Source organism: Leptodactylus fuscus, chromosome 1 (assembly GCF_031893055.1).
Source record: "Leptodactylus fuscus isolate aLepFus1 chromosome 1, aLepFus1.hap2, whole genome shotgun sequence".
In the NCBI taxonomy this organism is placed as follows: Eukaryota; Metazoa; Chordata; class Amphibia; order Anura; family Leptodactylidae; genus Leptodactylus; species Leptodactylus fuscus.
In genome coordinates, this window is record NC_134265.1 from 2393081 (window position 1) to 2421079 (window position 27999).

At 49.0% G+C, this 27999-nt stretch overlaps 1 protein-coding gene across 3 annotated transcripts; it reads right to left on the reverse strand.

Moving 5' to 3' along the window:
- Nucleotides 1-716: 716 nt before the first annotated feature.
- Nucleotides 717-27986, reverse strand: LOC142197084 (uncharacterized). 3 transcript variants are annotated; one of them, XM_075267160.1, is made up of 8 exons: nucleotides 25393-25497; nucleotides 24473-24817; nucleotides 24271-24394; nucleotides 23932-24023; nucleotides 23645-23707; nucleotides 23422-23530; nucleotides 22335-23021; nucleotides 717-2017 (listed from the first exon to the last, which is right to left on the reverse strand). In XM_075267160.1, the coding sequence occupies exons 1-8, from the start codon at nucleotides 25468-25470 to the stop codon at nucleotides 807-809; spliced, it is 2709 nt and encodes a 902-aa protein (XP_075123261.1). In that variant the 5' UTR covers nucleotides 25471-25497; the 3' UTR covers nucleotides 717-806. The 3 variants fall into 3 exon arrangements, with proteins under 3 accessions (XP_075123261.1, XP_075123244.1, XP_075123253.1); XM_075267143.1 differs by lacking the exons at nucleotides 22335-23021; nucleotides 23422-23530; nucleotides 23645-23707; ... (1 more) ...; nucleotides 24271-24394; nucleotides 24473-24817 and adding exons at nucleotides 2594-2705; nucleotides 2821-2906; nucleotides 5928-6054; nucleotides 6133-6522; nucleotides 27892-27986 and having other exon boundaries at nucleotides 717-2281; nucleotides 25393-25500; XM_075267152.1 differs by lacking the exons at nucleotides 22335-23021; nucleotides 23422-23530; nucleotides 23645-23707; ... (2 more) ...; nucleotides 24473-24817; nucleotides 25393-25497 and adding exons at nucleotides 2594-2705; nucleotides 2821-2906; nucleotides 5928-6054; ... (1 more) ...; nucleotides 15269-15371; nucleotides 17550-17615 and having other exon boundaries at nucleotides 717-2281.
- Nucleotides 27987-27999: the final 13 nt, after the last annotated feature.

Here is a 27999-nt window from a genome sequence, read left to right on the forward strand (position 1 = left end):
CACGTGAGTCCTCCTGATATACCCCATGTCACACGTGAGCCCTCCTGATATACCCCATGTCACACGTGAGTCCTCCTGATATACCCCATGTCACACGTGAGTCCTCCTGATATACCCCATGTCACACGTGAGCCCTCCTGATATACCCCATGTCACACGTGAGTCCTCCTGATATACCCCATGTCACACGTGAATCCTCCTGATATACTCCATGTCACACGTGAGTCCTCCTGATATACCCCATGTCACACGTGAGCCCTCCTGATATACCCCATGTCACACGTGAGTCCTCCTGATATACCCCATGTCACACGTGAGCCCTCCTGATATACCCCATGTCACACGTGAGTCCTCCTGATATACCCCATGTCACACGTGAGCCCTCCTGATATACCCCATGTCACACGTGAGCCCTCCTGATATACCCCATGTCACACGTGAGTCCTCCTGATATACCCCATGTCACACGTGAGCCCTCCTGATATACCCCATGTCACACGTGAGTACCCCTGATATACGCCATGTCACATGTAAATCCTCCTTATATATTGCATATGTCACACGTGAGTCCTCCTGATATATCCCATGTCACACGTGAGTCCTCCTGATATACCCCATGTCACACGTGAGTCCTCCTGATATATCGCACATGTCACGTTACTTAGAATTACAAATATCAATAGGCCATCTAATTTTATTATGTTACAGATTCAGGTACAAAAATAGAGAAAAGAGGGAAATATTCAGGTGACTTCAGTGAACTAATTCTCATTTCATTCTCCAGGACAGAATTGATGTCTAGAACTTCAAAATGGCTTCTCCTCGGTCTGATTCCTCCAATCATCCATAAGTTCAGCTTTCGTACTAAAACATTTCTCACTTTCCAGACATGGATACGACTTCTCCTCTGTGTGAGTTCTCTGGTGATCGCCAAGTTCAGCTTTAGTACTAAAACAATTTCCGCATTCTGAACATGGATATGGCTTCTCCTCGGTGTGAGTTCTCTGATGTTCACCAAGTCTGGCCTTAGTAATAAAAAATTTCCCACATTCTGCACATGGATACGGCTTCTCTCCTGTGTGAATTCTCTCATGTTTAACAAGACTAGATTTATTTGTAAAACACTTGTCACATTCTGAACATGAATATGGCTTCTCTCCTGTGTGACTTCTCTGATGTCCCCTAAGTCTGGCTTTTGTTATAAAGCACCTCCCACATTCTGCACATGAATACGGCTTCTCTCCTGTGTGAATTCTCTCATGTTTAACAAGATTTGATCTATCTGTAAAACCTTTTCCACATTCTGAACATGAATATGGCTTCTCTCCTGTGTGACTCCTTTCATGTATAACCAGTTTTGATTTACTTATAAAGCATTTCCCACATTCTGAACATGAATATGGCTTCTCTCCTGTGTGACTTCTTTCATGTGTAACAAGATTTGATTTTTGTGAAAAGCCTTTCCCACATACCGAACATGAATATTGCTTCTCCCCTGTGTGAATTCTCTCATGTCTAACAAGACTTGATTTATCTGTGAAGACCTTTTTACAAACTGAACATGTAAATGGCTTCTCTCCTGTGTGAATTCTCTCATGTTTGACAAGATGTGATTTATCTGTAAAGCAGCACAGACATTGCGAACATGCATACGGCTTCTCTCCTGTGTGAGTTCTTTCGTGTTTAACAAGATGTGATCTATTTGTAAAACATTTCCCACAAAGTGAACATGAATATGGCTTCTCCCCTGTGTGAACACGCTTATGTCTTACAAGAGTGGATTTGTCTGTGAAGCATCTCCCGCACACTGAACACGAATATGGTTTCTCTCCTTTGTGGATTCTCTCATGTATCACAAGACTTGATTTATCTGTAAAGCATTTCCCACATAGTGAACATGAATAAGGCTTCTCTCCTGTGTGAATTCTCACATGTATTACAAGACTTGACTTATCTCGAAAGCACTTGCCACATTCTGAACAGGAGTATGGCTTTTCTCCTGTGTGAATTCTCTTGTGTGGAAAAAGTCCTGGGCTTTTTGTGAACTCTTTTGCACATTGGGTCCTGTTACCTCCTTCCTGGATGGTTCGTATCCTTACAATCTGTGATTGGTGAGAAGGTTCCTCGTGATTCAGGAGATTATACGATGGATCTGTACTGTGATGTCCTGGATGTACATTAGGTGTAATGAGGTTTGCTCCTGAGGAGCGCTCCATCATATCTTCATCTTCTAGATAATTTAGCGTCAACCTTAAGATCTCCTCAGAATTATCGAGATTTTCTTAAAAAAAAAAAAAAAAAAAAGGATTTAAAAATTAATAAACCACAAAATATTTTCAACATTTTCATAAAAGGATGAACAACGACCAGTCTTAAAAACAGCCCCAAAGACTTGGCCCTCGGGTCTATCCAATGGGAATGATTCTTTAAGTGTTGCTTCCAACCAGTATTGCCATACCATATGAGACTGACTCAGAACTAAACTTCCTGTGTGCTTCATTCTATTATTCCATGTGTCAGTCTCTCTCCTGCTCTCTCTCTATATCAGACTGGGGCCGTGGCCTAGTCACCTCCTACATCCATGAGCCCGTACCTGTGGTAACACCTCCTGGAATTTCCTCCTCCTCTTCCCTCTTACACAGGTGATGGCTCCTCATCCTCTCCTCCTCTTCTTCTTCCTCTTTAATATTAGTCAGATCTTCTCCCTTATGTGACCGATGGAACAATTCAGTGGAAAATCTAACACATCAACAAAAGAGACCCCTGGAATCTATGACCCCCCTGTATAGATGTGCCCCAGGGTTCAGCAGCGCCACCTACTTGATGATTGTCTGGGACATTCTCCTCAGGCCAGTCCTGGGAATACAGAGGGCATCGCTTGGGGGGATTTCTCCTACTGGATCCATCTGTAGGGACACAAACACACAATGACGGGATCCCTGGCTGCTCGCTCTGTTGCCCGATATCCCTCTTTTGTCCACAACCCTTCCATCTTAGTGCACCCATTACATCCTACCCGAAGGGATAACAGAAAGACACCATGGGCACAACACACTGAAATACAGAAGGATTGTGCTGTTCTCTAAAAGTGATCCCATGTGCAAGTCCAGATAAGGCCCTCTATATACTGTATAAAGACAAAGGAGGAGATTCATCATGACTCGGGAGTCCTACGCCTCTATGGAAAAGAATGATGCGCCCAAGATGGCGGCTGTTCCACCTCTGCCTTCCCCCTCCCTTAATCCAACTCCCCTCTGCCACACTGACCTTCACTCCTCCTGGTGCCTATGCAGCTCTTGCTGCTTCCTCTTCCCTGTGGCCCCCTCTATAGGGGCACCCCTGCTGTAGCGAACGCAGGTTACCCACTCCCTTACGGGGGAAATGTCTATGCTGGCTGCTTTGGACTGTGATGTCCCCCGACCCTCGGACTGGCTCTTCATCTATTCTCTCTGGGGTGTCTGACCCGGCCCTTGGGGCCTGGACTTTCCGTCTCACCTTGAGCGCCCTCAATCCCTCCCTCCAAGGGGCTCTGCCTTTATTGTTGCCCTGGCTACTAGTCAGGTATGGACTTCTCTTCTTCTCCTGTGCTCGTTCACGCCCCACCTGCCTCTGACTCATCCGATTCTTCTCAGCAGGAGCCTCCTCAGCTTCTCACCACTCTAAACGTCCTACGCTGGAGGATATATGGCAACTCCTCCACACTATGCCCACCAAGAGGGACTTGGAGGTAATGGTTCATAGAGTTGCGAGAGAAAGGAAAAGATCCTGTCGGGGTTTAAATCTGAACTCCAGTGACTATCGGAGCAAGTCACAGTCCAGCAGCAATATACTGGTCTCCATTGATCAATGTCTGGTGGCTGTTGGACAATCCTTGTCTACTCAACGCTCATTCAACCAACATATCCTGCTGCAAATTAATGACCAGGAAAATAGAGGCCGCCGGAATAATATCAAGCTCCGCAGCATCCCTGACGCTGTTCCCTCTGCCGAGCTCCGCTTTATTGCTACCTCCATCTTTCACACTGTCTTCTCTCGTCTGCTAGACACGGAAATAAATATTGTGTGCTTAGCCCCAGACGTGCTACCTCCATGGAACCCCGCAATTCTTTGCAGACTCCACTTCTATAAGGAGAAGGAGGATATTCTTCAAGCGACTTGGTGACATGGCCCGGTTCCCTTGCTGAACAACTAGTTGTCTCTTCTTCCTGATGTCTCCCGCCGCACCCTGGCCATGAAACCAGTTCTACAGCTCATTCTGGACTCGGGAGCCACGTACAGGTCCAGTGCGGGGGATGGTCATTCAGCAAGGTTCCCAGGTTACGAAAGATAGGTCCAAGGCGGTAGCAGATGTGGTTTCCCTGGAGCAAACGCACAAACTATCTCATGGCCCCCGACACCCAGGCAGCTCTTCTCTCGGATCATAAAAAGTTACGGGACCGTCTCGACATTCACCCCAAATCCCTTATGGCTAGGGGCCGCAGGCATTTCTATGAATTTGTGAATAAGTGCAGTCGCACTCTGGTGAGATGTCTCAGGGAGCAAAAGTTTTGCAACTATGTCCCCTTGGTCTGCGATGCGGCGGGAAGGCGCCTGACTGACCCTCTGTTAGGACAGTGTGGCATAGAGGTCGGGTCGCGGCCCGTTCCTCTGTTGTGGCTTCTTGCTGGCTGTCACCCTTTCCCTGTTGCAAACAGCCCTGCTTAGCAGGGGTTAACTGCCAAGCAGCAGCTGGGCGTGATTGGTTGTGTGACTGACAAGGGTGTCCGCAATGTGCGCCCGGCGTGGGCTGGTTTGTTGGGACTGCCCTTTCCCTATTTAAGAAGACGGGTGGCTCAGCCCGCCGCCCTAGCCTCTTCCCGGTTGTGTGCAGGATCCTGTGCTGTTGCTCTGTAGTTGGCCGTAGTTAGAATCGCCCCTTAGTTAGGAGTCTGACTATTAGTTCTCTGGCAGTAGTGGCCTTGTTTTCAGTATTGCACTTTGGTCTGTTGTAGCTCAGAGGTTCTGACTGTATTTGTTTAGCGGCTGCTCTTAGCTGTGCAGGCCGTCTCTGTAAGGTTAATAGAGACCCCCTGATGTGGAGTAGCCTGGCAGTGACGCAAACTGTCCCATTCACACCGGAGTAGTTCTACGGCTCAGAGACAAGTTGGGCTCTGCAGGTTATTATTTATATTAGTAAGCTGCAGATCATAACACCTTCACTCCGCAGCGCACGAGTTCGCCCACTTGTCAGGGCTATGGAGGACCTCACTGCCTCTCTTACAGACGCTCATGTGGCCTATGTGGATGCCTGGATGCCTTGGCTTCTTTTCCAGGGTACCCAGACATACAGAGACCTGATTGGTTGAGGCCCTGGCTGGTCAAGGGGTCTTGCATTGGGGCTCTGGTCTTGTGTTTTTTTTTCTTAGTTTTTTCACCCTTTTTGATTGTTATTGTCTTTTTTTTGTGTTTCTGATTGTTAGGATTTGTTTTGTCCGTGTGGACGTGTTCCTGTTACGTTCGGGGCATGCTGGGCCGTGTATTCTGGTCCTGCCTTGCTTCTCTTTTGTATTTTGTTGTTGTTTATATATAAATAAAGGAAAAAAAAAAAAGAATGATGCGCCCAAGACCTGGTGTAGACAGGAGCTAAAATATATGCCCGACTCTGCCGTCAACTATAATAAATCTGCTGGAACGTGGACGGCCACGCCCTCCTCCTGCAAATTCCCACCCAGACATGCCCATTATTCATTGGGATGGAAGTGCAAATTTTGGTGCATAAGTGGCCAAACTGTATCATACATTATACCGCACACATGACCGTATAAAGAGCCAGCCTGTGCCCACAGCAATGGAGAAGACATCAAAGAAATATCTGGAAGTGTCTCCTCTTACCATGTGATGTCCGGGGGGGCCGGGGGTCTGTATATAATATATATATCTCCTCTTACCATGTGATGTCCAGGGGGGCCGGGGGTCCTCCATCATCACCTCCTCGTACCGATCCTGGTGTCCTTCTAAATACTCCCACTCCTCCATGGAGAAATAGACAGCGACATCCTGACACCTTATAGGAACCTGACAACACAATGATACAGTCATCACCCCGCCCCCTCCAGTTACTGTATAATGTCCCAGCATTCCCAGCACTGTCACCTCTCCAGTCAGCAGCTCCAGCATCTTGTAGATGATCTCTAGGATCTTCTGCTCATGTATCAGGGAGAGAGGGGGAGGCTCCATGGTGGGGCCCCGGCTCCTGCTCCATCCTCCTCCTGGCTCTATGGTGGGGCCCTGGCTCCTGCTCCATCCTCCTCCTGGATCTATGGTGGGGCCCCGACTCCTGCTCCATCCTCCTCCTGGATCTATGGTGGGGCCCCAGCTCCTGCTGCCTCCTCCTCCTGGATCTATGGTGGGGCCCCGGCTCCTGCTCCAACCTCCTCCTGGATCTATGGTGGGGCCCCGACTCCTGCTCCATCTTCCTGACTCCTGGAGATGGATGATGGGAGTCACACCTTCCCCCGATGTTTTCCTCACTATTGTATACTCCTGTATATGGAGAGACACATATAGGGATAAAATTCTATCCCGACACCCAGAGTAAATCCCTGGATGAACATCTCCCCTCCCCCAGAAGTCACTGGAGCAGTATTATTACTCCGGGGATCCTAGCGAGTTATATTAGTGACTTCATAATGACGACTTCCTTGGGCACAGAGCTCCATAGTCTCCCTGCTCTTACAGTAAAGAATCCCTTCTATGTTGTGTATAAACCTTCTTTCCTCTAGATGTAGAGGTCGCCTCCTTGTTACAGCCATGTCTTCCTTGGCTATACAAACTGAATTTTTCAAAAAACTCTCCTGGAAATAATATTTTTGTCTCCTATTGTGACACTGTGCGCATCAGAGAAGCAGAGAGAAGGCTAGCGCTCCAGAGAGGAGCACATAACTGTACAATAAAGTGGTGAGAATGTCACCCAGTAACATCACACAACAGAACCCATCATCAGTTACTAGAGATGAGCGAATACCGTTCCATCCATTAGCTATTCAATCGAATATCAGGCTATTCCACATATACGATTCCAATCGAATACCACACGGTAAACACAGTAAAAATTTGTATCCCCTCCCACCTTCCCTGCCGCTTTTTTTGCACCAATAACTGTACAGGGAAGGTGAGACAGGAACTACGACAACGGAGGCATCGAAAAAAATTGGAAAAAGTCATTGGCTGCCGAAATCAGGTGACCTCGGATTTATAAGAATAGTGGCCGCCATATTTGTCTCATTTGCGGCTTGGAGAGATAGGGAGAGACAATGCTGAGAGCGAGAGAGGGATGAGCTACTGCTAGGGAGGAGAGAGTCTCAGAGCTACACTGCTTGATAAGTGTATATACACCACCAGTATATACACCCTCAGTATATACACCACTAGTATATAGACCCTCAGTATATACACCACTAGTATATACACCCCCAGTATATACACCACTAGTATATACACCCTCAGTATATACACCACCAGTATATACACCCTCAGTATATACACCACTAGTATATAGACCCTCAGTATATACACCACTAGTATATACACCCCCAGTATATACACCACTAGTATATACACCCTCAGTATATACACCACCAGTATATACACCCTCAGTATATACACCACTAGTATATAGACCCTCAGTATATACACCACTAGTATATACACCCCCAGTATATACACCACTAGTATATACACCCTCAGTATATACACAACTAGTATATACACCCCCAGTATATACACCACTAGAATATACACTCATCCTGCAGCTAATTTCGTCAAAAAGTCCTTTTTAGGGCTCCAATTCCCTACCACTGGTATACAGTATATACCTGTCCCATTGGGGTGAGAAGTAAGCTGTATACCTTGCACCCGGTATATACAGTAGTAGATAAACGCTATATCTATCTACTCTCCGTGTATACTACAAACAAACTGATGTATACAAGTGTTTTTGTTCACTCACATTGTACCTGTCCCATTGGGTGAGAAGAAACCTGTATACTGTCATCTGGTATATATGGCAGTAGATACACTCAATATATCTACCCACTGTGTATACAAAAAAACCATACACTTGTATACATCAGTTTTTGCACTCACTCATTATAACTGTCCCATTGGGTGAGAAGAAAGCTTTATATGGAAGTATATACCCTCAAAAACATACATTTGTATACATCAGTTTGTGAACTCCTTCATTCCTGTATACTGTCATCTGGTATATATGGTGTTTATCTACTACCGTATATATCTGCCAGTGCAAGGCTGAACTCACCCCAAGGGCCTAAGGCCTCCGAGAAGAGAAGACTTACTATAAAACTCCTTAAAAATTCCAAAATTATCTTTGAAGAAAAGCTTTTCTTCGTGCCATTCCTCAGCAACTCTCAATAAACCAAATACAAATGTATAGATATTCTGTCTCTAATCTCTTCCTAGTCTATTGATAATCTCACAGGCCAGGAGAGAACAGAATACAGGAGATCCATCACCAGGTTTCATTTATCAAAAATTGTGACAAGAAACAGAAATCAGACTTGTACTCAAAAGAAACCCCAGACACGCCAGTTCTATTAAGGAGTTCCAGGTAGGAGAGTCGCTCAGCAGGTGACAGAGGTGGCTCTTTGTCCCACCAAAAAGGCGAAACTTTAAGGGCCACAGATCCAACTTCGACACCAAATACGTGTAGGCCGCAGAGGGATCGGAGAGGACAGGGCTGGTGTCAGCCAGGTACTCCCGCAACATGTGCCTATACTTATCCCTCCTGGTGACACTAGGCCCCTCAGTGGCGGTACTTTGGCGAGCAGGTGCCATTAACATGTCCCGCACCTTGGAGAGTCTGCCCCTGCCGGGTGTGCACCGGATGACAGTTGTTAGCCTGTTGGAGGAACTCTCCTCTCTGCCGCCAACATCACATGCTGGAAACATCTCCATCATATTCTGCACCAGTTGCTTGTGGCAATCATTAATGCGATTGGCCCTCCCCTCTACCGGAATAAAAGAGGAGATGTTATTTTTATACCGGGGGTCCAGGATTGCAAATATCCAGTATTGTTTGCTCTCCCTGATGTGTACAATGCGTTTGTCACTGGAAAAGCAGCCCAACATGAAGTCAGCCATGTGTGCCAGAGTGTTACTCGGCATGACTTGGCTGCCCCCACCGGGTCACTCTCAATTGGTTCCTCCCCTTCGCCCAATCCACGGTGAAGCAATGGGATGCAATGAACTTCCCCGGTAGCCTCGTGTGTGACAATGAGATCTGCCACTTCGTCCTCCTCCTCCTCCATCAATGTGCGCTGTGAAGGGGACAGGAGTGTCCTGACTATCCTGCTGGGATGTTTCTGCTCCTATGCCCGAATCCTCAGCGTCCAATGTGTCATCCCTGATGGCGATGAGAGATTCTCACATCACACACAGGAGCGGGGTTGTTACACTCACTAGTGCATCATCACAACTGACCCTCATGGTGGACTCCTCAAAGACGCGTAAGATCTCACATAAGTCTGCCATCCATGGCCACTCATGGTGCAGAAACTGCGGGAGTTGACTCTGAGGAACCCTTGGGTTTTGGAGATGGTACTCCATCAAGGGTCTCTGCTGCTCACACACTCTGCTCAACATGTGGTACATCGAGTTCCAGCGTGTGGGGACGTCGCACATCAGCCGGTGTTCTGGTAGATGGAGGCGTAGCTGGAGGGTTTTCATGCTAGCAGCGGCAAATGTAGACTTACAAAAGTGGGTGCACAAGCCCCGCACTTTCACCAGTATATCAGGCACATTGGGGTAGATTTTTAAAACCTTTGCACCACCAAGTTGAAAACTTGGGCTGGACATGGAAAGTGTTTTGAGTCTGGCAAGCTCCAGAGCCGCTACCAGGTTCCGGCCATTATCACACACGACCATGTCTGGGCCCAGGTGCAGCGGCGAAAACCACATTGCTGTCTCCTCTAGGATGGCATCCCTCACCTCGGGGGCAGTGTGTTTTTGTGCACCCAAGTTGATGAGCTTCAGCAAGGCCTGCTGACGTCTCCCCACGCCAGTGCTGCAGCGTTTCCAGCTTGGAGCTGGGGTCGATTACAGAGGAGGAGGGTTTGTGAGAACCTCTGCCAGGATCTTGGGCGGGGAGAGGATGTAGGCCCGCTCAGCTTGCGACCCAGCTTCCACTACATTCACCCAGTGTGCTGTGAGTGAGATGTACCGTTCCTGTCCGCATGCGCTTCTCCAGGCATTGGTGGTCAAGTGGACCTTAGAGCAATGCGTGGAACTCCGGGCCCGACTGATGTTATGTGACACATGCTGGTGCAAGGCAGGGCGGCTCACCAGGAGAAGTAGTGATGGCTAGGGACGGCATAGTGAGGTGCCGCAGCTGCCATCAGGCCTGAGTCTCCACAAGCATAAACGGCAACATCTCCAGGGTCAGCAGTTTTGAGATGTGGCCATTTAAGGCTTGTGCATGTGGGTGGATAGCGCTGTACTTCTGCCTGCGCTCAAATGTCTGGGAGATGGAGATTTGCTGGGAAGAGGTACATGATGGTGCAGGCAAGGAGCAGAGACAGGAAAAGGGGAGGATGAGGGTGAAGTCCCCAAAGTGTCAGAGACGGATGTGGAAGTGTCCAGGCTGGTGGTCTGGACTGCAGCGCCAGCACTGGAAACAGTGGGAGAGGCAGTGTCGACAACGCCGGCCGATGATTCTCCTGCGTTTGCTCTCTCCCACTGAGCCCAGGGCTTGCCTTCCAAATGAGGGCGCATGGCTGAGGTGGTAAGGTTGCTTTTTTCAGAGCCCCTATCCAGTTTTGAGTTGTATAGTGTGCAAACTGCACTCAGTTTGTCCTCTGCGCACACGTTGAAAAATCTACACACCATTGAGAGACGTGGCCTCGATGGGTGACTTTTGGGTGAGTGGCTAGAAGAGGGAACATCTCGGGCCTTGCTAGCTCTGGCCTGGCTTCTGTGAAGCAGCTGTCCTCTGCCTCTGGACATGACTCTGCCTCTAGCCACCTTTTTTTGGTGCTGTGCTTGCCTCCACATCTACACTGCTTTCCTCACTAGACATCACCCCTGTCCAGGTTGGGTCGGTGGCCTCGTCATCCACCACCAACTCTTCCAACGGCGGATGCTCCAGTGTTTAGGCATCAGGGCAGAGAAATTTGTCTGTTAGCTCCTTGGATTCGGGAAGTGGTTAAACAGAGTGCAAGAGGGTAAAAGGACCTGAAAACAGCTCCTGGGAGGGAGGAAAGGGTGGGATGACTCTGTTGGGAAGATTGGGCATGTTGGGAGGAAGGAGGGACAGACTCTTGGGTATGAACACAACTGCAGGTAGTGGCTGACTGGCTGGTGGATACAGAGCTGGAAGCGTTATCCGCTAGCCATTGTAACACCTGTTCCTGGTGCTCGGGCCTGGTCTGCGTTGTACCCTGCACCCTGCTTAACACAGCTGTCATATCGGCAATTGTGATGAGCGCATGCTAATGTTTCATTCAGTTTAAAGTTATGTTTCTGTCCATATTAATGTAGAGGAAAGAAGGTTTCCAGGTATTTCCCCCCACTGTGATAGAGGTTGTAGTGAGTGTGTATAGTGTGTAGTTGTTAGGCTGTGATAGTGGGGTAATAAAGGGACTTTGGTGTGTTAGATGCCCCCAGACATGCTCCCCCTGCTGTCCCAGTTACATTGCAGAGGTGTTGGCATCATTTCCTGGGGTGTCATAGTGGACTTGGTGACTCTCCTGAGGTGAATGGTGGGATCCCCTGAAACGAAGCATCTTCTCCCATAGACTATAATGGGGTTCCAGATTCCTTCCAATAGTCACATATTGAGATGATATTCATAACGAATAACGAACATCAAATATTTTACTGTTCGCTCATCTCTATCAGTTACCTCTCCGCTCAGCAGGGAGATAATAATAATAATAATAATAATAATAATAATAATAATAAATGTTATTTCTATAGCGCCAACATATTCCGCAGCGCTGTACAATGTGTAGGGTTCAAATACAGACAGAAAGATACATTACAGAGAAAGTCATTTCACACAATGGGACTGAGGGCCCTGCTCACAAGAGCTTACAATCTATGAGGTAGAGGGGGTGACACAAGAGCTTACAATCTATGAGGTAGAGGGGGTGACACAGGAGGTAGCAGGGGCGGCATTGCTTATACAGGGGTCAGACACTTCTGTAATAGAGGTGACTGTCATTACACAAACATAAGACTTTATGAGCCGTCACCAGTCGTGTCCTGTAACATGTGGATGGAGCTTGGACCTATAAAGTTATCCTGAGATGACATCATATCATGTGGGGTAATGTGGGGGCGGGGACAGAGGAGGGGAAGGGTTTACGTTAGACATTGTGATCGGCCGGTCTGATAAGATGCGTCTTTAGTTTGCGTCTGAAACTGTAGAAATTGGGAGTTATCTGATTGTCCGGGGTAGAGCATTCCAGAGAAGTGGTGCAGCTCGGGAGAAGTCTTGTATACGAGCGGGGGAGGTTCTGATAATAGAGGTTGGAAGTGTTAGGTCATTGAGTGAGCGGAGAGCACGGAGTGGGCGGTAGACAGAGATGAGGGAGGAGATGTAGGGAGGTGCGGCATTATGGAGAGCCTTGTGGGGGAGGGGGAGAACTTTATATTTTATTCTATAATGAATAGGAGCCAGTGTAGTGACTGGCACAGACCCGAGGCCTCGCTGTAGTGACCGGCACAGACCCGAGGCCTCGCTGTAGTAACCGGCACAGACCGGAGGCCTCGCCGTAGTGACCGGCACAGACCGGAGGCCTCGCCGTAGTGACCGGCACAGACCGGAGGCCTCGCCGTAGTGACCGGCACAGACCGGAGGCCTCGCCGTAGTGACCGGCACAGACCGGAGGCCTCGCCGTAGTGACCGGCACAGACCGGAGGCCTCGCCGTAGTGACCGGCACAGACCGGAGGCCTCGCCGTAGTGACCGGCAGACCGGAGGCCTCGCCGTAGTGACCGGCACAGACCGGAGGCCTCGCTGTAGTGACCGGCACAGACCGGAGGCCTCGCTGGAGTGACCGGCACAGACCGGAGGCCTCGCTGGAGTGATCGGCACAGACCGGAGGCCTCGCTGTAGTGACCGGCACAGACCGGAGGCCTCGCTGTAGTGACCGGCACAGACCGGAGGCCTCGCTGTAGCGTCTAGCCTGATAGATGAGCCTGGCCAGTGCATTCAGAATAGATTGTAGAGGGGAGAGTTTAGTGAGGGGAAGACGGATTAGTAAGGAGTTACAGTAGTCAAGGCGAGAATGAATCAGAGAGACAATAAGTGTCTTTAGTGTATCTCTGGTAAGGAAAGGGTGTATTCTGGAGATGTTTTTGAGGTGGAGGTGACATGAACATGCGAGTGATTCAATATGAGGGGTGAAGGAAAGGTCTGCGTCAAATATGACCCCAAGGCAGCGGGCCTACTGCCTAGGAGTTATAGTAAGGCCTGAGACTGCAATGGATATATCAGGGACAGATCTATTAGATGGTGGAAACAGTAGTAGTTCAGTCTTAGAGAGATTTAGTGTCAGATAGAGCGAGGACATGATATTAGAGACAGCAGAGAGACAGTCACTGGTGTTCTGTATGAGTGCAGGGGTGATGTCACGGGAAGATGTGTATAATTGGGTGTCATCAGCATAAAGATGGGACCTGAAGCCAAATCTGGCAATGGTTTGTCCAATGGGGGCTGTGTAGAGAGAAAAGAGCAGGGGGCCGAGGACCGAGCCCTGAGGAACCCCAACAGCAAGGGAAAGAGGGGAGGAAACAGAGCCCGCAAATGATAGACTGAAAGTGCGGTCTGAGAGATAAGAGGAGAACCAGGAGAGCGCAGTGTCCATGAGGCCGACTGAGCGGAGCAGAGTGAGGAGGAGATGATGGTCAACAGTGTCAAAAGCTGCAGAGAGGTCCAGAAGAATAAGAAGAGAGAAGTCACCATTGGATTTAGCCGTCAGGAGATCATTGGAGACTTTTGTGAGAGCCGTTTCAGTAGAGTGCAGAGCACGGAAACCAGATTGTAAGCGGTCAAGTAGAGAGTTAGCAGAGAGATAACGGATTACACGAGAATAAACCAGGCGTTCCAAGAGTTTAGAGATGAAGGGGAGGTTAGAGACGGGTCGATAGTTAGCAGCACAGGATGGGTCCAGGGAGGGTTTTATCAATAGCGGAGTTATAACAGCATGAAGGAGGATGGGAAGATTCCAGAAGAGAGAGAGAGGTTAAATATTTTAGTAAGGTAAGTAGTGACAGCAGGGGACAGAGATTGGAGAAGGTGTGAGGGGAAGGGGTCACTACTGCAGGTTGTAGGGCGAGATGAAGAAAGTAGCTGGGAGACTTCCTCTTCTGTAACATGTTCAAAAGATGAGAATGGACAGGCTGAAGTGCGGTTGGTGAGGGGATCAGTACTATGGTAGGTGGTGGGATCAATGCCACCTGGGATGATGATGATAGAAATGTAGTACAGATACCTCTCCGCTCAGCAGATAGATGATAGAAATGTAGTACAGATACCTCTCCGCTCAGCAGATAGATGATAGAAATGTAGTACAGATACCCCTCCTCTCAGCAGGGAGATGATAGAAATGTAGTACAGATACCCCTCCGCTCAGCAGGGAGATGATAGAAATGTAGTACAGATACCTCTCCGCTCAGCAGATAGATGATAGAAATGTAGTACAGATACCTCTCCGCTCAGCAGATAGATGATAGAAATGTAGTACAGATACCTCTCCGCTCAGCAGATAGATGATAGAAATGTAGTACAGTTACCTCTCCGCTCAGCAGGTAGATGATAGAAATGTAGTACAGATACCTCTCCGCTCAGCAGATAGATGATAGAAATGTAGTACAGTTACCTCTCCGCTCAGAAGGGAGATGATAGAAATGTAGTACAGATACCTCTCCGCTCAGCAGATAGATGATAGAAATGTAGTACAGATACCTCTCCACTCAGCAGGTAGATGATAGAAATGTAGTACAGATACCTCTCCGCTCAGCAGATAGATGATAGAAATGTAGTACAGATACCTCTCCGCTCAGCAGGGAGATGATAGAAATGTAGTACAGATACCTCTCCGCTCAGCAGGGAGATGATAGAAATGTAGTACAGATACCTCTCCGCTCAGCAGATAGATGATAGAAATGTAGTACAGATACCTCTCCGCTCAGCAGATAGATGATAGAAATGTAGTACAGATACCTCTCCGCTCAGCAGATAGATGATAGAAATGTAGTACAGATACCTCTCCGCTCAGCAGGTAGATGATCTCCAAGGTGAAGTCTAATATTCTTCTGGTCATCTCATTCCTGTCCATCTTCGGTGAGTCATTCAGGTGAAGGAGAATTCTGGAAAAAAAAGAGGAGGAAACTGGAGGAGCTTTATAGAGAGAGGACGGGCTCTACATCATACAGAAGCCACATCAGTAGTGAAATAAAGCTCCTAAAAGCCCCCAACACATGGATTAAAGGGGGATTCCAAATAGAACAATAAACCAATGTCTGACCGATCGGAGTGCTCGTCTGGTTTGGTCACCCCTATTTCCTTCCAGAGGTGACGCTAGTTCTCCTTTTACCACCTTGGAGGACATTTGCATATTTTTTCCTTAGACCCTTATAGGATGAGAGAGCCGTGTACATGGATGTATTCTCCACCTAGACGTAGCGGTCTTCTCAGATCGTGGACCTCCAGATTCACGTGTGGGTCACATTCTTCCATATCCTCAGCGGGATCATCCCATAACTACAGCAGAAACACCTTATAATAGTGGGAAGGTTTGTCATACAGTAAGTGGAGGGCTCGGGGTGATGACTGTGTCATTGTGTTGTCAGGTTCGCTGTCTATGGGCTGTGCTGGATGATGGGCGTCATGTCCTGACTACACCTCTAGCTCCATCCTCAGGCAGAGCTGAACCTCATGGTGAAGTTGGGGGACATTGGCCCCATCATTCAGCTTGTGCTGCTGTGGTCAGTGCTGTTGATGTCATTATGTCTGATGCTCCGACCTACTCGCAGCAGAGACCTACCTGTGGGAAAAGGGGTGAGGTGAGTACTTACCGGCACGGGGGCACATTATATGGTGTGGGGAAAATGGGGTAGCATTATACTATATAGGGGTACTAGAGTAAGAGGAGTATTCAATCAGTGTTTGCTATAAACTTGCTGCATCAAAGAGGTTTTGCAGCAGGTGAGGTTTACATTATATGTAAAGGGACCCTGCCCCCCTGACCGGTCAGCAGCACATGGTAGAGCAGGAGGAGCTGAGCAGACGGCTTTATGGTCTGTGGAGTAGACTCTGTACAGACTTGGCTTTTACTCATTTAACCCTTTCCCACACCACACACTTATGAGACTTGTCGGCCGAACCAGCCCCAAGATGCTTAATGTGACATTATTAGGATGGCAAAAGCTCAGGAGTGCTTACTTCACGGTCTGATTTCTTATATAGATCTGAAGGTTCCTCTGATGCGGAGCCAAGTAGGGGACACCAAATACGGAACGTCCCTGAAGATTCTCCATAGACAATACATCGAAAAATCTGTTCCGTTTATTAATCTATTGGAGCGTCTTCTCATTCACAACAAACCATATAGACCCCGCTACTACTACTACACCCCTACTACTCACCGCACCGCGCCGTCTATATATACACGTGACACGTCCGAGCTCACCGACACCGCGCCGTCTATATATACATGTGACACGTCAGAGCTCACCGACACCGCGCCGTCTATATATACATGTGACACGTCCGAGCTCACCGACACCGCGCCGTCTATATATACATGCGACACGTCCGAGCTCACCGACACCGCGCCGTCTATATATACATGTGACACGTCCGAGCTCACCGACACCGCGCCGTCTATATATACATGTGACACGTCCGAGCTCACCGACACCGCGCCGTCTATATATACATGTGACACGTCCGAGCTCACCGACACCGCGCCGTCTATATATACATGTGACACGTCCGAGCTCACCGACACCGCGCCGTCTATATATACATGTGACACGTCCGAGCTCACCAACACCGCGCTGTCTATATATATACGTGACACGTCCGAGCTCACCGACACCGCGCCGTCTATATATACACATGACACGTCCGAGCTCACCGACACCGCGCCGTCTATATATACATGTGACACGTCCGAGCTCACCGACACCACGCCGTCTATATATATACGTGACACGTCCGAGCTCACCGACACCGCGCCATCTATATATACATGTGACACGTCCGAGCTCACCGACACCACGCCGTCTATATATACACGTGACACGTCCGAGCTCACCGACACCACGCCGTCTATATATACACATGTGACACGTCCGAGCTCACCGACACCGTACCGTCTATATATACATGTGACACGTCCGAGCTCACCGACACCGCGCCATCTATATATACATGTGACACGTCCGAGCTCACCGACACCGCGCCGTCTATATATACATGTGACACGTATTATCACAATAACCTGCTATCACACAGAAGAATAAGCCGGTCCTCTCTCTTACCTCAGACTAATGGCTGCAGACACTGGAGATGTTTCTTCTTAGTTTGCTGAAGGACCTGCGATGACATCACAAACATGTGACCACAGTGTGGGCGGGGCCATCCTGGAGGTTACAGGACGGTATATAGACGAGGCTGCGGCTGTGAGGAGGAAGCAGCAGGGGGCGCTGCCTGGTGTTATCTGTGCGCTCTCGCGGCCTCGCCCTGTCTATATACAGTGTATACATCTATATACAGGGAACACAACAGGCACACTATATATACAGACATAAAGGGAATACGGAACTATCACATCCTAGATCTGAGTGAATGTAATCCTCTCAGTGAATACTTTGTTCTGTATGAAGTTGAATGTGATGATAAAATCCCTCCGCACCGGCCTCTGGTCTCACAGGGGTCTGAGGGTCTCATCTCGGTACCTAATGGCAGTCAGGAGACCTCAGGCCAGCACATGGAGGCCCCACACCATTACTGAGCCACTGCCGCTCATGCTGAAGGATGTTGCAGGCAGCAGATCGCTCTCCACGGCGTCTCCAGACTCGTCTCCTCAGATCCCTTGTGAGACCATAGGCTGGTGCAGTTGGCCCGGGGTTCCTCCTAATGCAGGTCAATGCCAGGTCTCATGTGGCCGGAGTGTCAGCAGATCCTACAAGATGAAGACATTGAAGCTCTGGACTGGCCACCCGTTCCACAGACCTGAATCCGATGGAGCACATCTGGGACATCATGTCTCCTCCATCCACAGACTGTCCAGGAGTTGGCAGATGCTTCAGTCCAGGTCTGGGAGGAGATCCCTCAGGAGACCATCCACAACCTCATCAGGAGCATGGCCGGACGTTGTAGGGAGGTCATACAGGCCATTGAGGCTATTCTTCTCCTACCTTTAGATGTCTTCTCTGCGCTGCCGTTCGGTAGAGAAAGCCCCAGCGCCGCCTCCATCTTCTTCAGGAACGGCCTCTCTGCACGTCTTCTTCCGGAGCCGGGTTCAAACTTCTAGGCCTTGGGCAGCGCTGACTGCGCATGATCACAGGCCACAAGAAAATGGCGGAAAGCCGCGTATTTACAGACAGGGAGAAGATATGGCATAAAGCGCGGTATCACAAAACATCTCCGAGACCCCTCACTAACACTTAAAAGGGCACGTAGCATCAGAAAACGGCTCTGACAACGAGGCAAAAAACACAATGCAGCCATGCACCACTAAGGCCACCCCGGAGGATGTGCAGGGGCCCCAGAGAAGAAGGGCCCCCACTCGTAACCCTGACAGTGCATGACAAATATTTCTAAAGACACCCAAAACAGCAATGGGGTAAAGCATCTAATGTCACCAAGATGGAGGAGGGGCTAAAAGAGCAATGGCAACGACATAAGACAAGTGAAGTCCAGATCAAATTGTCCCCACCCCCTCCCCGTTTTCTCTATGCCAGCAGTCTCACCATTATAGTCTAAAAATGAAATGATACGCCATAGGTGTGTTCTGTGAATTTTGGATATCACACACGGTCTCTGATCCTCCTCCTAAATTGGTGTTGTTTATAGGGCATGGGCACGTGATCAGGTAACAAAAAGTCCAACAGGTTGCCCGTGCAGCCACGTGACCAGGCCTGACTGCAGCTCCAAGAACCTGCGGAGCAGACGATCCCCCATATTTGTACCCCTTCTTGTTTGTACTCTTTGTAAGGGAGTCTGTCAGTAATGTCCGGATCCCGGAGCAATAAGTGCTGACGTTCATATAAAAGCTCCCGAAAGTGATCGATGTTCAGAATCCAAAGTAGCAATGACTTGTGGTCTGTGTCTCCCGGGGACTCGGTCAGTTCCAGCACGTCGTCTATATCTGATGACTACATCTAGATCAAGCACGTAACTCAGGTTCACATACCTCCCAACCGTCCCGATTTCCGCAGGACATTCATGAATTCGGTGTCCTTTCCCGCGGTCCCAGTCGGTGGGAGGTATGTCCCGATTTCTACTCATCGGCGTCCGCCTTACCGCTGCACTCCGGCGTGTGTGGGCGCAATGTGATGATGTCACATCACGCCTACAACTATGTGAGTGGAGTGAGAGAGCGATGAGGGAGCGAGGGAAGGTGAGTATAAGTATTTTTTTGTGTTAAACATTGAGGGGAACGTAATGTAGGGGGCCTATGAAACTTGGGGCAGAAAAGGGGGGGGAGCACGGCATGGCATTGAGGCAGATGAAGGGGGGGAGAATGGCATGGCACTGGGGCAGATGAAGGGGGAGAGAACGGCATGGCACTGGGGCAGATGAAGGGGGGGAGAACGGCATGAGACTGGGGGCAGATGAAAGGGAGAGAATGGCATGGCACTGGGGCAGATGAAGGGGGGGAGAACGGCATGACACTGGGGCAGATGAAAGGGAGAGAATGGCATGGCACTGGGGCAGATGAAGGGCGGAGAATGGCATGGCACTGGGGCAGATGAAGGGGGGAGACATGAATTTGGGGTCAGAGATGGGGGGGACATGAAACTGGGGGCAGATAGGTTATATGAAACTGGGAGAGATGGAGGGGGGGAATATAATTTACAGTTGACTGTAAGAAGATTATACTGTGTGGGGGCAAATGAAAAATGAATGAGAATGGGGGGAGTCAACATAAAAGTGGGCAGAGCTAAGATTACCACGGCGCTCACGCGTGCCGCATATTTGGTCCCTCTTTCAGCTCTTCAAAAGTTGGGAGGTATGGGTTCATGTTATTATTGACGTGATCCCGTTGAAGGACTCTCAGATCCTCGGACACCAGCGTTACCCAGTGGCGGTATGTCACTACTTTTCTGCACATAGATCGGTAATAGGGCCCGGTGCTGGTCCGCATCAGGATTCCCCCACAACACAGAGACCCCCAAATCAGATTCCTCAATACCCAGTTATGACACTTATTCCTGTCAAATTTTCTACAAAATGGATTTAGGCTGGCTCCTGACTAAACGGACATACCGGGAAAAAAAACCAAAGACATGAAAAATCTGTGAGTGTAGACGGGTATAATGGGCATAACGTGGCTCCTCAGAGATCGGCCCCATCACAAAGAAAGATACAAAGCGTCTCAGAAACACAAGGCCCAGCTCAGATACAGACAGGTCGGATTGTCGTTCTCATGGCCGTAAGTGGATCCAAAATAAACGGGAGATTTGCAGGAAGGATCTACAGCAGACCCCTCCCCCTCCCCCGGCCAGGCCCAGAGGGCCGCATCATCTCAGCCCCCCCCCCCATAATGTCTGTAAACAAGGGGTTACAAAACTTTCAGAATTTTTTTATTTGCCACATTCCAGAATTCGGTTTCTTTTTTTTTTGCAAATTTTCTGAATATTTCAAAATCTGACTTTCTTGTTAAAGGGTTTTCCAGGCGAAATATCTGAGGACCTCTCCTTAGGATCAGTCAGCGATTCAGGACAGGTACCCCTGGGGAGGCCACTGTTTGTGGGGCTCAGCACACTGCTATTATACTGGAGGATCTCCGCAGAGGTGCAGGGGAAGCAACGAAACACAAATTGTTGTATAATGCAAAACAAGAACCGATTCCCTCATCTCTAATGTGAGGGGCATTATATTATGTGGGGGGCGCACACTGCGGGGGGCATTACATTATGTGTGGGGGCGCACACTGTGGGGGGCATTATATTATGTGCGGGGATACTATAGATGCCATTCTAATGAGTGTGAGGGCCATTGTACTACATGTGGGGGCTATTATACTACATGTGGCGGCTATTGTACTACATGTGGGGGCTATTATACTACATGTGGGGGCAATTGTACTACATGTGGGGGCTACACGTGGGGCTATTATACTACATGTGGGGGCTAGTACATAACTGTTAAAGAAGGCTCTAAACAAAGCCTTATTTTTATTAACATTATAATGGACCGCTGCTTTGGGGGGCACTTCGCTGGGGTATTTTTTCATTAGGGGGCACTTCACTTAAAGGGATCCCATCTTTCAAACACTTTTTTTCTGAGTAACACATAGGAATAGCTTTAAGAAAGACTACTCTTCCCCAGTATTGTAAGCAGCCATTTTCTCGTGGCCTGTGCGCATGTCCAGTCTGCTCTGCCCGAGGCCTAGAAGTCTGAAACCTGCACCAGAAGAAGAGGACGCTCCTGAAGAAGGTGGAGGCGTTGCTGGAGAGAGTTCAGTGCTGTTTGAGCGCTGAGGACCGCCCCCAGTGCTGCGAGAGAACTCAATTGCATACCGACAAAAACCGGGATTCCTACGGAACAGCGGCGCAGAGAAGACAACGAAAGGTAGGAGAATAATAGCCTTTCCTAAGGCAATTCAGACGGGTTACTCAGAAAAGAAAACGTTTGTATGATAGGATCCCTTTAAAAAATTTTGAGAAATGCCGATTTAAAGTCCATCAGGACTCTGCTTCTCAGGTCCCAGCCAATCATCCGCGGTTTGACTGCAGCATGCTACAGCCTCTTCACTACTTACCAAGCACAGCGCCGGACATTGGATAGTGGCTGTTCTTGGTATTGCAGCTCAGCCCCATTCACTTGAATGGATCTGGCCATGTGGTAGATAAATGCAACACCACATGGCCTGCAAAGTGAAAGCAGCTGATCTGAAAGTGTTCTGGGTGTCGGACCACCATGAATCTTCAGATGGTAAACTAAGGATAGGTCACCAATTAAAAAGAGTCCCAGAAAACCCCTTTAAACATTTTCCTCCTACAGAAAACATCTTCTGTCCTGTGTGAGTTCTCTGAAGAATTTGGTTTTAGCCCTAAATCATTTGCAGCATTGTTATCCTGTGTGAATTCTCTCATGTCTACCAAGGCTGGATTTATCTGTAAAAGATTTCCCACATATTGCACATGAATATGGCTTCTCTCCCATGTGACTCCTCTTATGTGTACCGAGGTTTGATCTGCTTATAAAACATTTCCCGCATTCTGAACATGAGAATGGCTTCTCCCCTGTGTGGCTTCTCTGATGTATAATAAGGCCGGACTTATCGGTGAAGGACTTCCCGCACAGTGTACATGAGTAGGGCTTCTCTCCCGTGTGAATTCTCACATGTCTGACCAGACTTGACTTGTCCGCGAAGCATTTCTCGCACATTGTACATGAGAATGGCTTCTCTCCTTTGTGAATCCTTTCGTGCGTCACCAGGTAGGACTTATCTCTGAAGCACTTGCCGCACTCAGGACACGGGTAGGACTTCTCCACTTTGCGAACTCTTCGGTGCGTGAAACAACCTGAGCACTTTGTGAACTGGTTCCCACATTCATCACACTGAGACCTGTTCTCTCCTTTCTGGCCGGTCCTTGTGGTCGCAGCCTGAGAAGGACCCTTGTGAATCGGGGGGTGATCTGATGTGTCTATGGGCAGATCTGGATACACAATGCAGGTGATGATGTCCGCTCCTGAGGCGTCTTCCGCCATATCGTCATCTTCTACTTTACACTTTATCGATAAGTGGACGTTCCCGTCAGAATTCTTACTGGGATCTTCTGTTGAGATAAAAAAACAATTCAATTTGGGTTTTTTACATTTCCTTCTCACGTGGGGGGTTTTCTACAAAACATTTGGAGATACATGGTACCTAGAACACGTTGCGTGTTCCGCCGTGTGAACCTGTGCGCGACTAGCCCTGACGCCGATGCAGTGCATCAGTATTCCGTCGTGGCATCCCGTTTCTGATTCGACCCGAATGAATGGGCCTAAACAGGAGCGTTGTTCGCACTACGGACGCCACGGCTGACTCAGCCACGGAATACACGGCAAGATAGGTGTAGACGCTTCTTTTTTCCTCTACTAGACTTCAATGGGATTTGCCATTTTTGCAGGTGGATTTTGAGGCGGATTACGATTCCAACTCTCTGATTTTCCTCGGATATACCGCCACCTTACCTGAGATAACACCTCCGCGAATCTCCTCCTCCTCCTCCCTCTTACACAGGTGATGGCTCCTCATCCTCTCCTCTTCTTCCTCCTCCTTACTATTAGTCAGATCTTCTCCCTGATGTGACAGACAGAACAATTCACTGGAGAATCTAACACATCAACATAAGAGACCTCCGGAATCAGTGACCCCCTGTATAGATGTGCCCCAGGGCTCAGCGGCGCCACCTACCTGATGATGTTCAGTCTCTTCTTTGTGGTTCTCTTCAGTCTTCATAACAATCAGATTTATACCCTAAACAGACAAGAAGACGTACAATGATCAGGGGGTGTAGGGGTAGCGATCACTAAAGGCCCTGGAGCCTCTGGGGGCCCAAAGGTCTATATACAAAGTTATACAGTGCTCAAGGTAAGTTACGTGTTTTACTCTGGGGCCCTGATTCAAGTTACACATCTAACAATGTTCTTGGGGGCGATGACTTTATGGCCAGATTTTGGAGAGACTTTATTGTCCTCTACCTGGTGATCCTCTGGGACATTCTCCTCTGGGCAGTCCTGGGTATACGGAGGTCGGGGACTTCTCTTGGGGGGATTTCTCCTCCTGGATCCACCTATGGGGACATAAACACACAGTGATGGGACCCCTGAGCTGCTGTAGACCTGGCTAGGGCTGGCACTACCACAGGCTTGATATGGCGTACATGAGAAAATGGTGCCTGCCCATAGTACCTTACCAATATCTGTGGGAACACGAGTATTATCTGACAGAATTGCAGGGGGGCCAATACTTTTGGCCAACACTTTGTATATATATATATATATATATATACATATACACACACAACTGTCTCTCCTTACCTGCTGATATTTGGGGCCGGGGGTCCTCCATCATCACCTCCTTGTACCCATCCTCGTGTCCTCCTAAATACTCCCACTCCTCCATGGAGAAATAGACAGCGACATCCTGACACCTTATAGGAACCTGACAACACAATGATACAGTCATCACCCCGCCCCCTCCAGTTACTGTATAATGTCCCAGCATTCCCAGCACTGTCACCTCTCCAGTCAGCAGCTCCAGCATCTTGTGGGTGATCTCTAGGATCTTCTGTCCATGTAATAGGGAGAGAGGGGGAGGCTCTATGGTGGGGCCCCGACTCCTGCTCCATCCTCCTGCTGGATCTATGGTAGGGCCCCGATTCCTGCTGCCTCCTCCTCCTGGATCTATGGTGGGGCCCCGATTCCTGCTGCCTCCTCCTCCTGGATCTATGGTGGGGCCCCGACTCCTGCTGCCTCCTCCTCCTCCTGGCCCTGTGTTGGGGCCCCGGCTCCATTTCCCTGACTCCTGGAGATGGCTGCTGGGAGTCACACTGTCCCCTGACGTCTTTTTCACGACTGTGTAATCCTGTGTTTGGAGAGAGAATGTTAGGGACCTGTGACCTTTACTGTTACTCCTGAGTGGCTGCCAGCTCTTTCAGTTTGTAGGAGTGTTCCCCTTTAGTAACTGCTCGTCTGTCTTCCTGACTCTTTATTAGTCCACCTCCGTCTTGCCCTCACTGCCGGCTATTCAGTATTCCTGCAGTTTAGCTGTTTGTACTTGTTCCTGTTCTCCGTTTGTATCTGACCCCTGGCCTTCTTTCCTGACTACGCTCCTGCCTTCTGAGTCTGCTCCTACGTTCCTGGCTGTTTCGACCCCTGGTGGCCTCCAAAACTTCTCTCCACTGCAGCAACTTTGTAAGACGCCGACCTCTTGCTGCCAACTGGACTGTCAACTATTCTCGTGCCTGATCCTTGTGTACTCTGCTGACGTCTTGTTACTGGAAGAGGACAGGGGTATAACCCCAAACCAAGGCAATGGTGGACCGCGCCCTCGGATCAAAGGATGACAATTGGAGATTCACTGAAATGTTATTGTAAACAGCACAGCGCACAATTACCTCTCCGCTCAGCAGATACATGATAGAAATGTAGTACAGATACCTCTCCGCTCAGCAGGGAGATGATCTCCAAGGTGAAGTCTAATAATCTTCTGGTCATCTCATTCCTGTCCTTGTCCATCCTTGGTGGGTCATTCAGGAGAAGGAGCGTCTGGAGGAGAAGAGGAGGAAACTGACTCACATGTGACACGTCCGAGCTCACCAACACAGCGCCGTCTATATATACATGTAACACATCTGAGCTCACCGACACCGTGCCGTATATATACACTCACCGGCCACTTTATAAGGTACACCTGTCCAACTGCTCGTTAACACTTAATTTCTAATCAGCCAATCACATGGCGGCAACTCAGTGCATTTAGGCATGTAGACATGGTCAAGACAATCTCCTGCAGTTCAAACCGAGCATCAGTATGGGGAAGAAAGGTGATTTGAGTGCCTTTGAACGTGGCATGGTTGTTGGTGCCAGAAGGGCTGGTCTGAGTATTTCAGAAACTGCTGATCTACTGGGATTTTCACGCACAACCATCTCTAGGGTTTACAGAGAATGGTCCGAAAAAGAAAAAACATCCAGTGAGCGGCAGTTCTGTGGGGGGCGGAAATGCGTTGTGATGCCAGAGGTCAGAGGAGAATGGCCAGACTGGTTCGAGCTGATAGAAAGGCAACAGTGACTCAAATAGCCACCCGTTACAACCAAGGTAGCCAGAAGAGCATCTCTGAACGCCGCACAGTACGTCCTACTTTGAGGCTACAGATGGGCTACAGCAGCAGAAGACCACACCGGGTGCCACTCCTTTCAGCTAAGAACAGGAAACTGAGGCTACAATTTGCACAAGCTCATCGAAATTGGACAATTGAAGATTGGAAAAACGTTGCCTGGTCTGATGAGTCTCGATTTCTGCTGCGACATTCGGATGGTAGGGTCAGAATTTGGCGTCAACAACATGAAAGCATGGATCCATCCTGCCTTGTATCGGTAACGGTTCAGGCTGGTGGTGGTGGTGTCATGGTGTGGGGAATATTTTCTTGGCACTCTTTGGGCCCCTTGGTACCAATTGAGCATCGTTGCAACGCCAAAGCCTACCTGAGTATCGTTGCTGACCATGTCCATCCCTTTATGACCACAATGTACCCAACATCTGATGGCTACTTTCAGCAGGATAATGCAATGCCATGTCATAAAGCTGGAATCATCTCAGACTGGTTTCTTGAACATGACAATGAGTTCACTGTACTCCAATGGCCTCCACAGTCACCAGATCTCAATCCAATAGAGGAGCATCTTTGGGATGTGGTGGAACGGGAGATTCGCATCATGGATGTGCAGCCGACAAATCTGCGACTGCAACTGTGTGATGCCATCATGTCAATATGGAGCAAAATCTCTGAGGAATGCTTCCAGCACCTTGTTGTATCTATGCCACGAAGAATTGAGGCAGTTCTGAAGGCAAAAGGGGGTCCAACCCGTTACTAGCATGGTGGACCTAATAAAGTGGCCGGTGAGTGTATATATATATATATATATATATATATATATATATATATATACACACACACGACACGTCCGAGCTCACCGACACCACCGTCTATATACACGACACGTCCGAGCTCACCGACGTCTATATATACACGTGACACGTCTGAGCTCACCGACACCGCGCCGTCTATATATACATGTGACACGTCTGAGCTCACCGACACCGTGCCATCTATATATACATGTGACACGTCCGAGCTCACCGACACCGCACCATCTATATATACATGTGACACGTCCGAGCTCACCGACACCGCACCATCTATATATACATGTGACACGTCCGAGCTCACCGACACCGCGCCATCTATATATACATGTGACACGTCCGAGCTCACCGACACCGCGCCGTCTATATATACGTGACACGTCCGAGCTCACCGACACCGCGCCGTCTATATATACGTGACACGTCCGAGCTCACCGACACCGCGCCGTCTATATATACATGTACACGTCCGAGCTCACCGACACCGCGCCGTCTATATATATATGTGACACGTCCGAGCTCACCGACACCGCGCCGTCTATATATACATGTACACGTCCGAGCTCACCGACACCGCGCCGTCTATATATATATGTGACACGTCCGAGCTCACCGACACCGCGCCATCTATATATACATGTACACGTCTGAGCTCACTGACACCGCGCCGTCTATATATACATGTACACGTCCGAGCTCACCGACACCACCGTCTATATACACGACACGTCCGAGCTCACCGACACCGCGCCGTCTATATATACATGTGACATGTCTGAGCTCACCGACACCGCGCCGTCTATATATACATGTACACGTCCGAGCTCACCGACACCACCGTCTATATACACGACACGTCCGAGCTCACCGATACCGCGTTGTCTATATACATGTGACACGTCCGAGCTCACCGACACCGCGCCGTCTCTTTGTTATCTCAAGTTTTTGAATATTGTGCCACAGAAAAGTGTAAAAATTCAGTAAAGTTTAGTAATTCCCTCTCTTGCACTTACCTGAGGCTGTTGGCTGATAACAGAGAGCAGAGCAGAGAGTCAGACACAACACAGCAGTGACCGAGACCAGGAGCTGCTCTGTATCTGTACACGGAGAGAGCTGCAGGA

Excerpts from the sequence above, each read along its gene's own strand:
- LOC142197084 (XM_075267160.1), bottom strand. The coding sequence starts at position 25,470 with ATGGACAAGGACAGGAATGAGATGACCAGAAGATTATTAGACTTCACC. Across the intron at positions 23,708-23,931 it reads ATGTCCCAGAGGATCACCAG|GGTATAAATCTGATTGTTAT; the intron begins GTAGAGGACAAT and ends TTGTCTGTTTAG. Across the intron at positions 23,531-23,644 it reads AAGAGACTGAACATCATCAG|GGAGAAGATCTGACTAATAG; the intron begins GTAGGTGGCGCC and ends CTGTCACATCAG.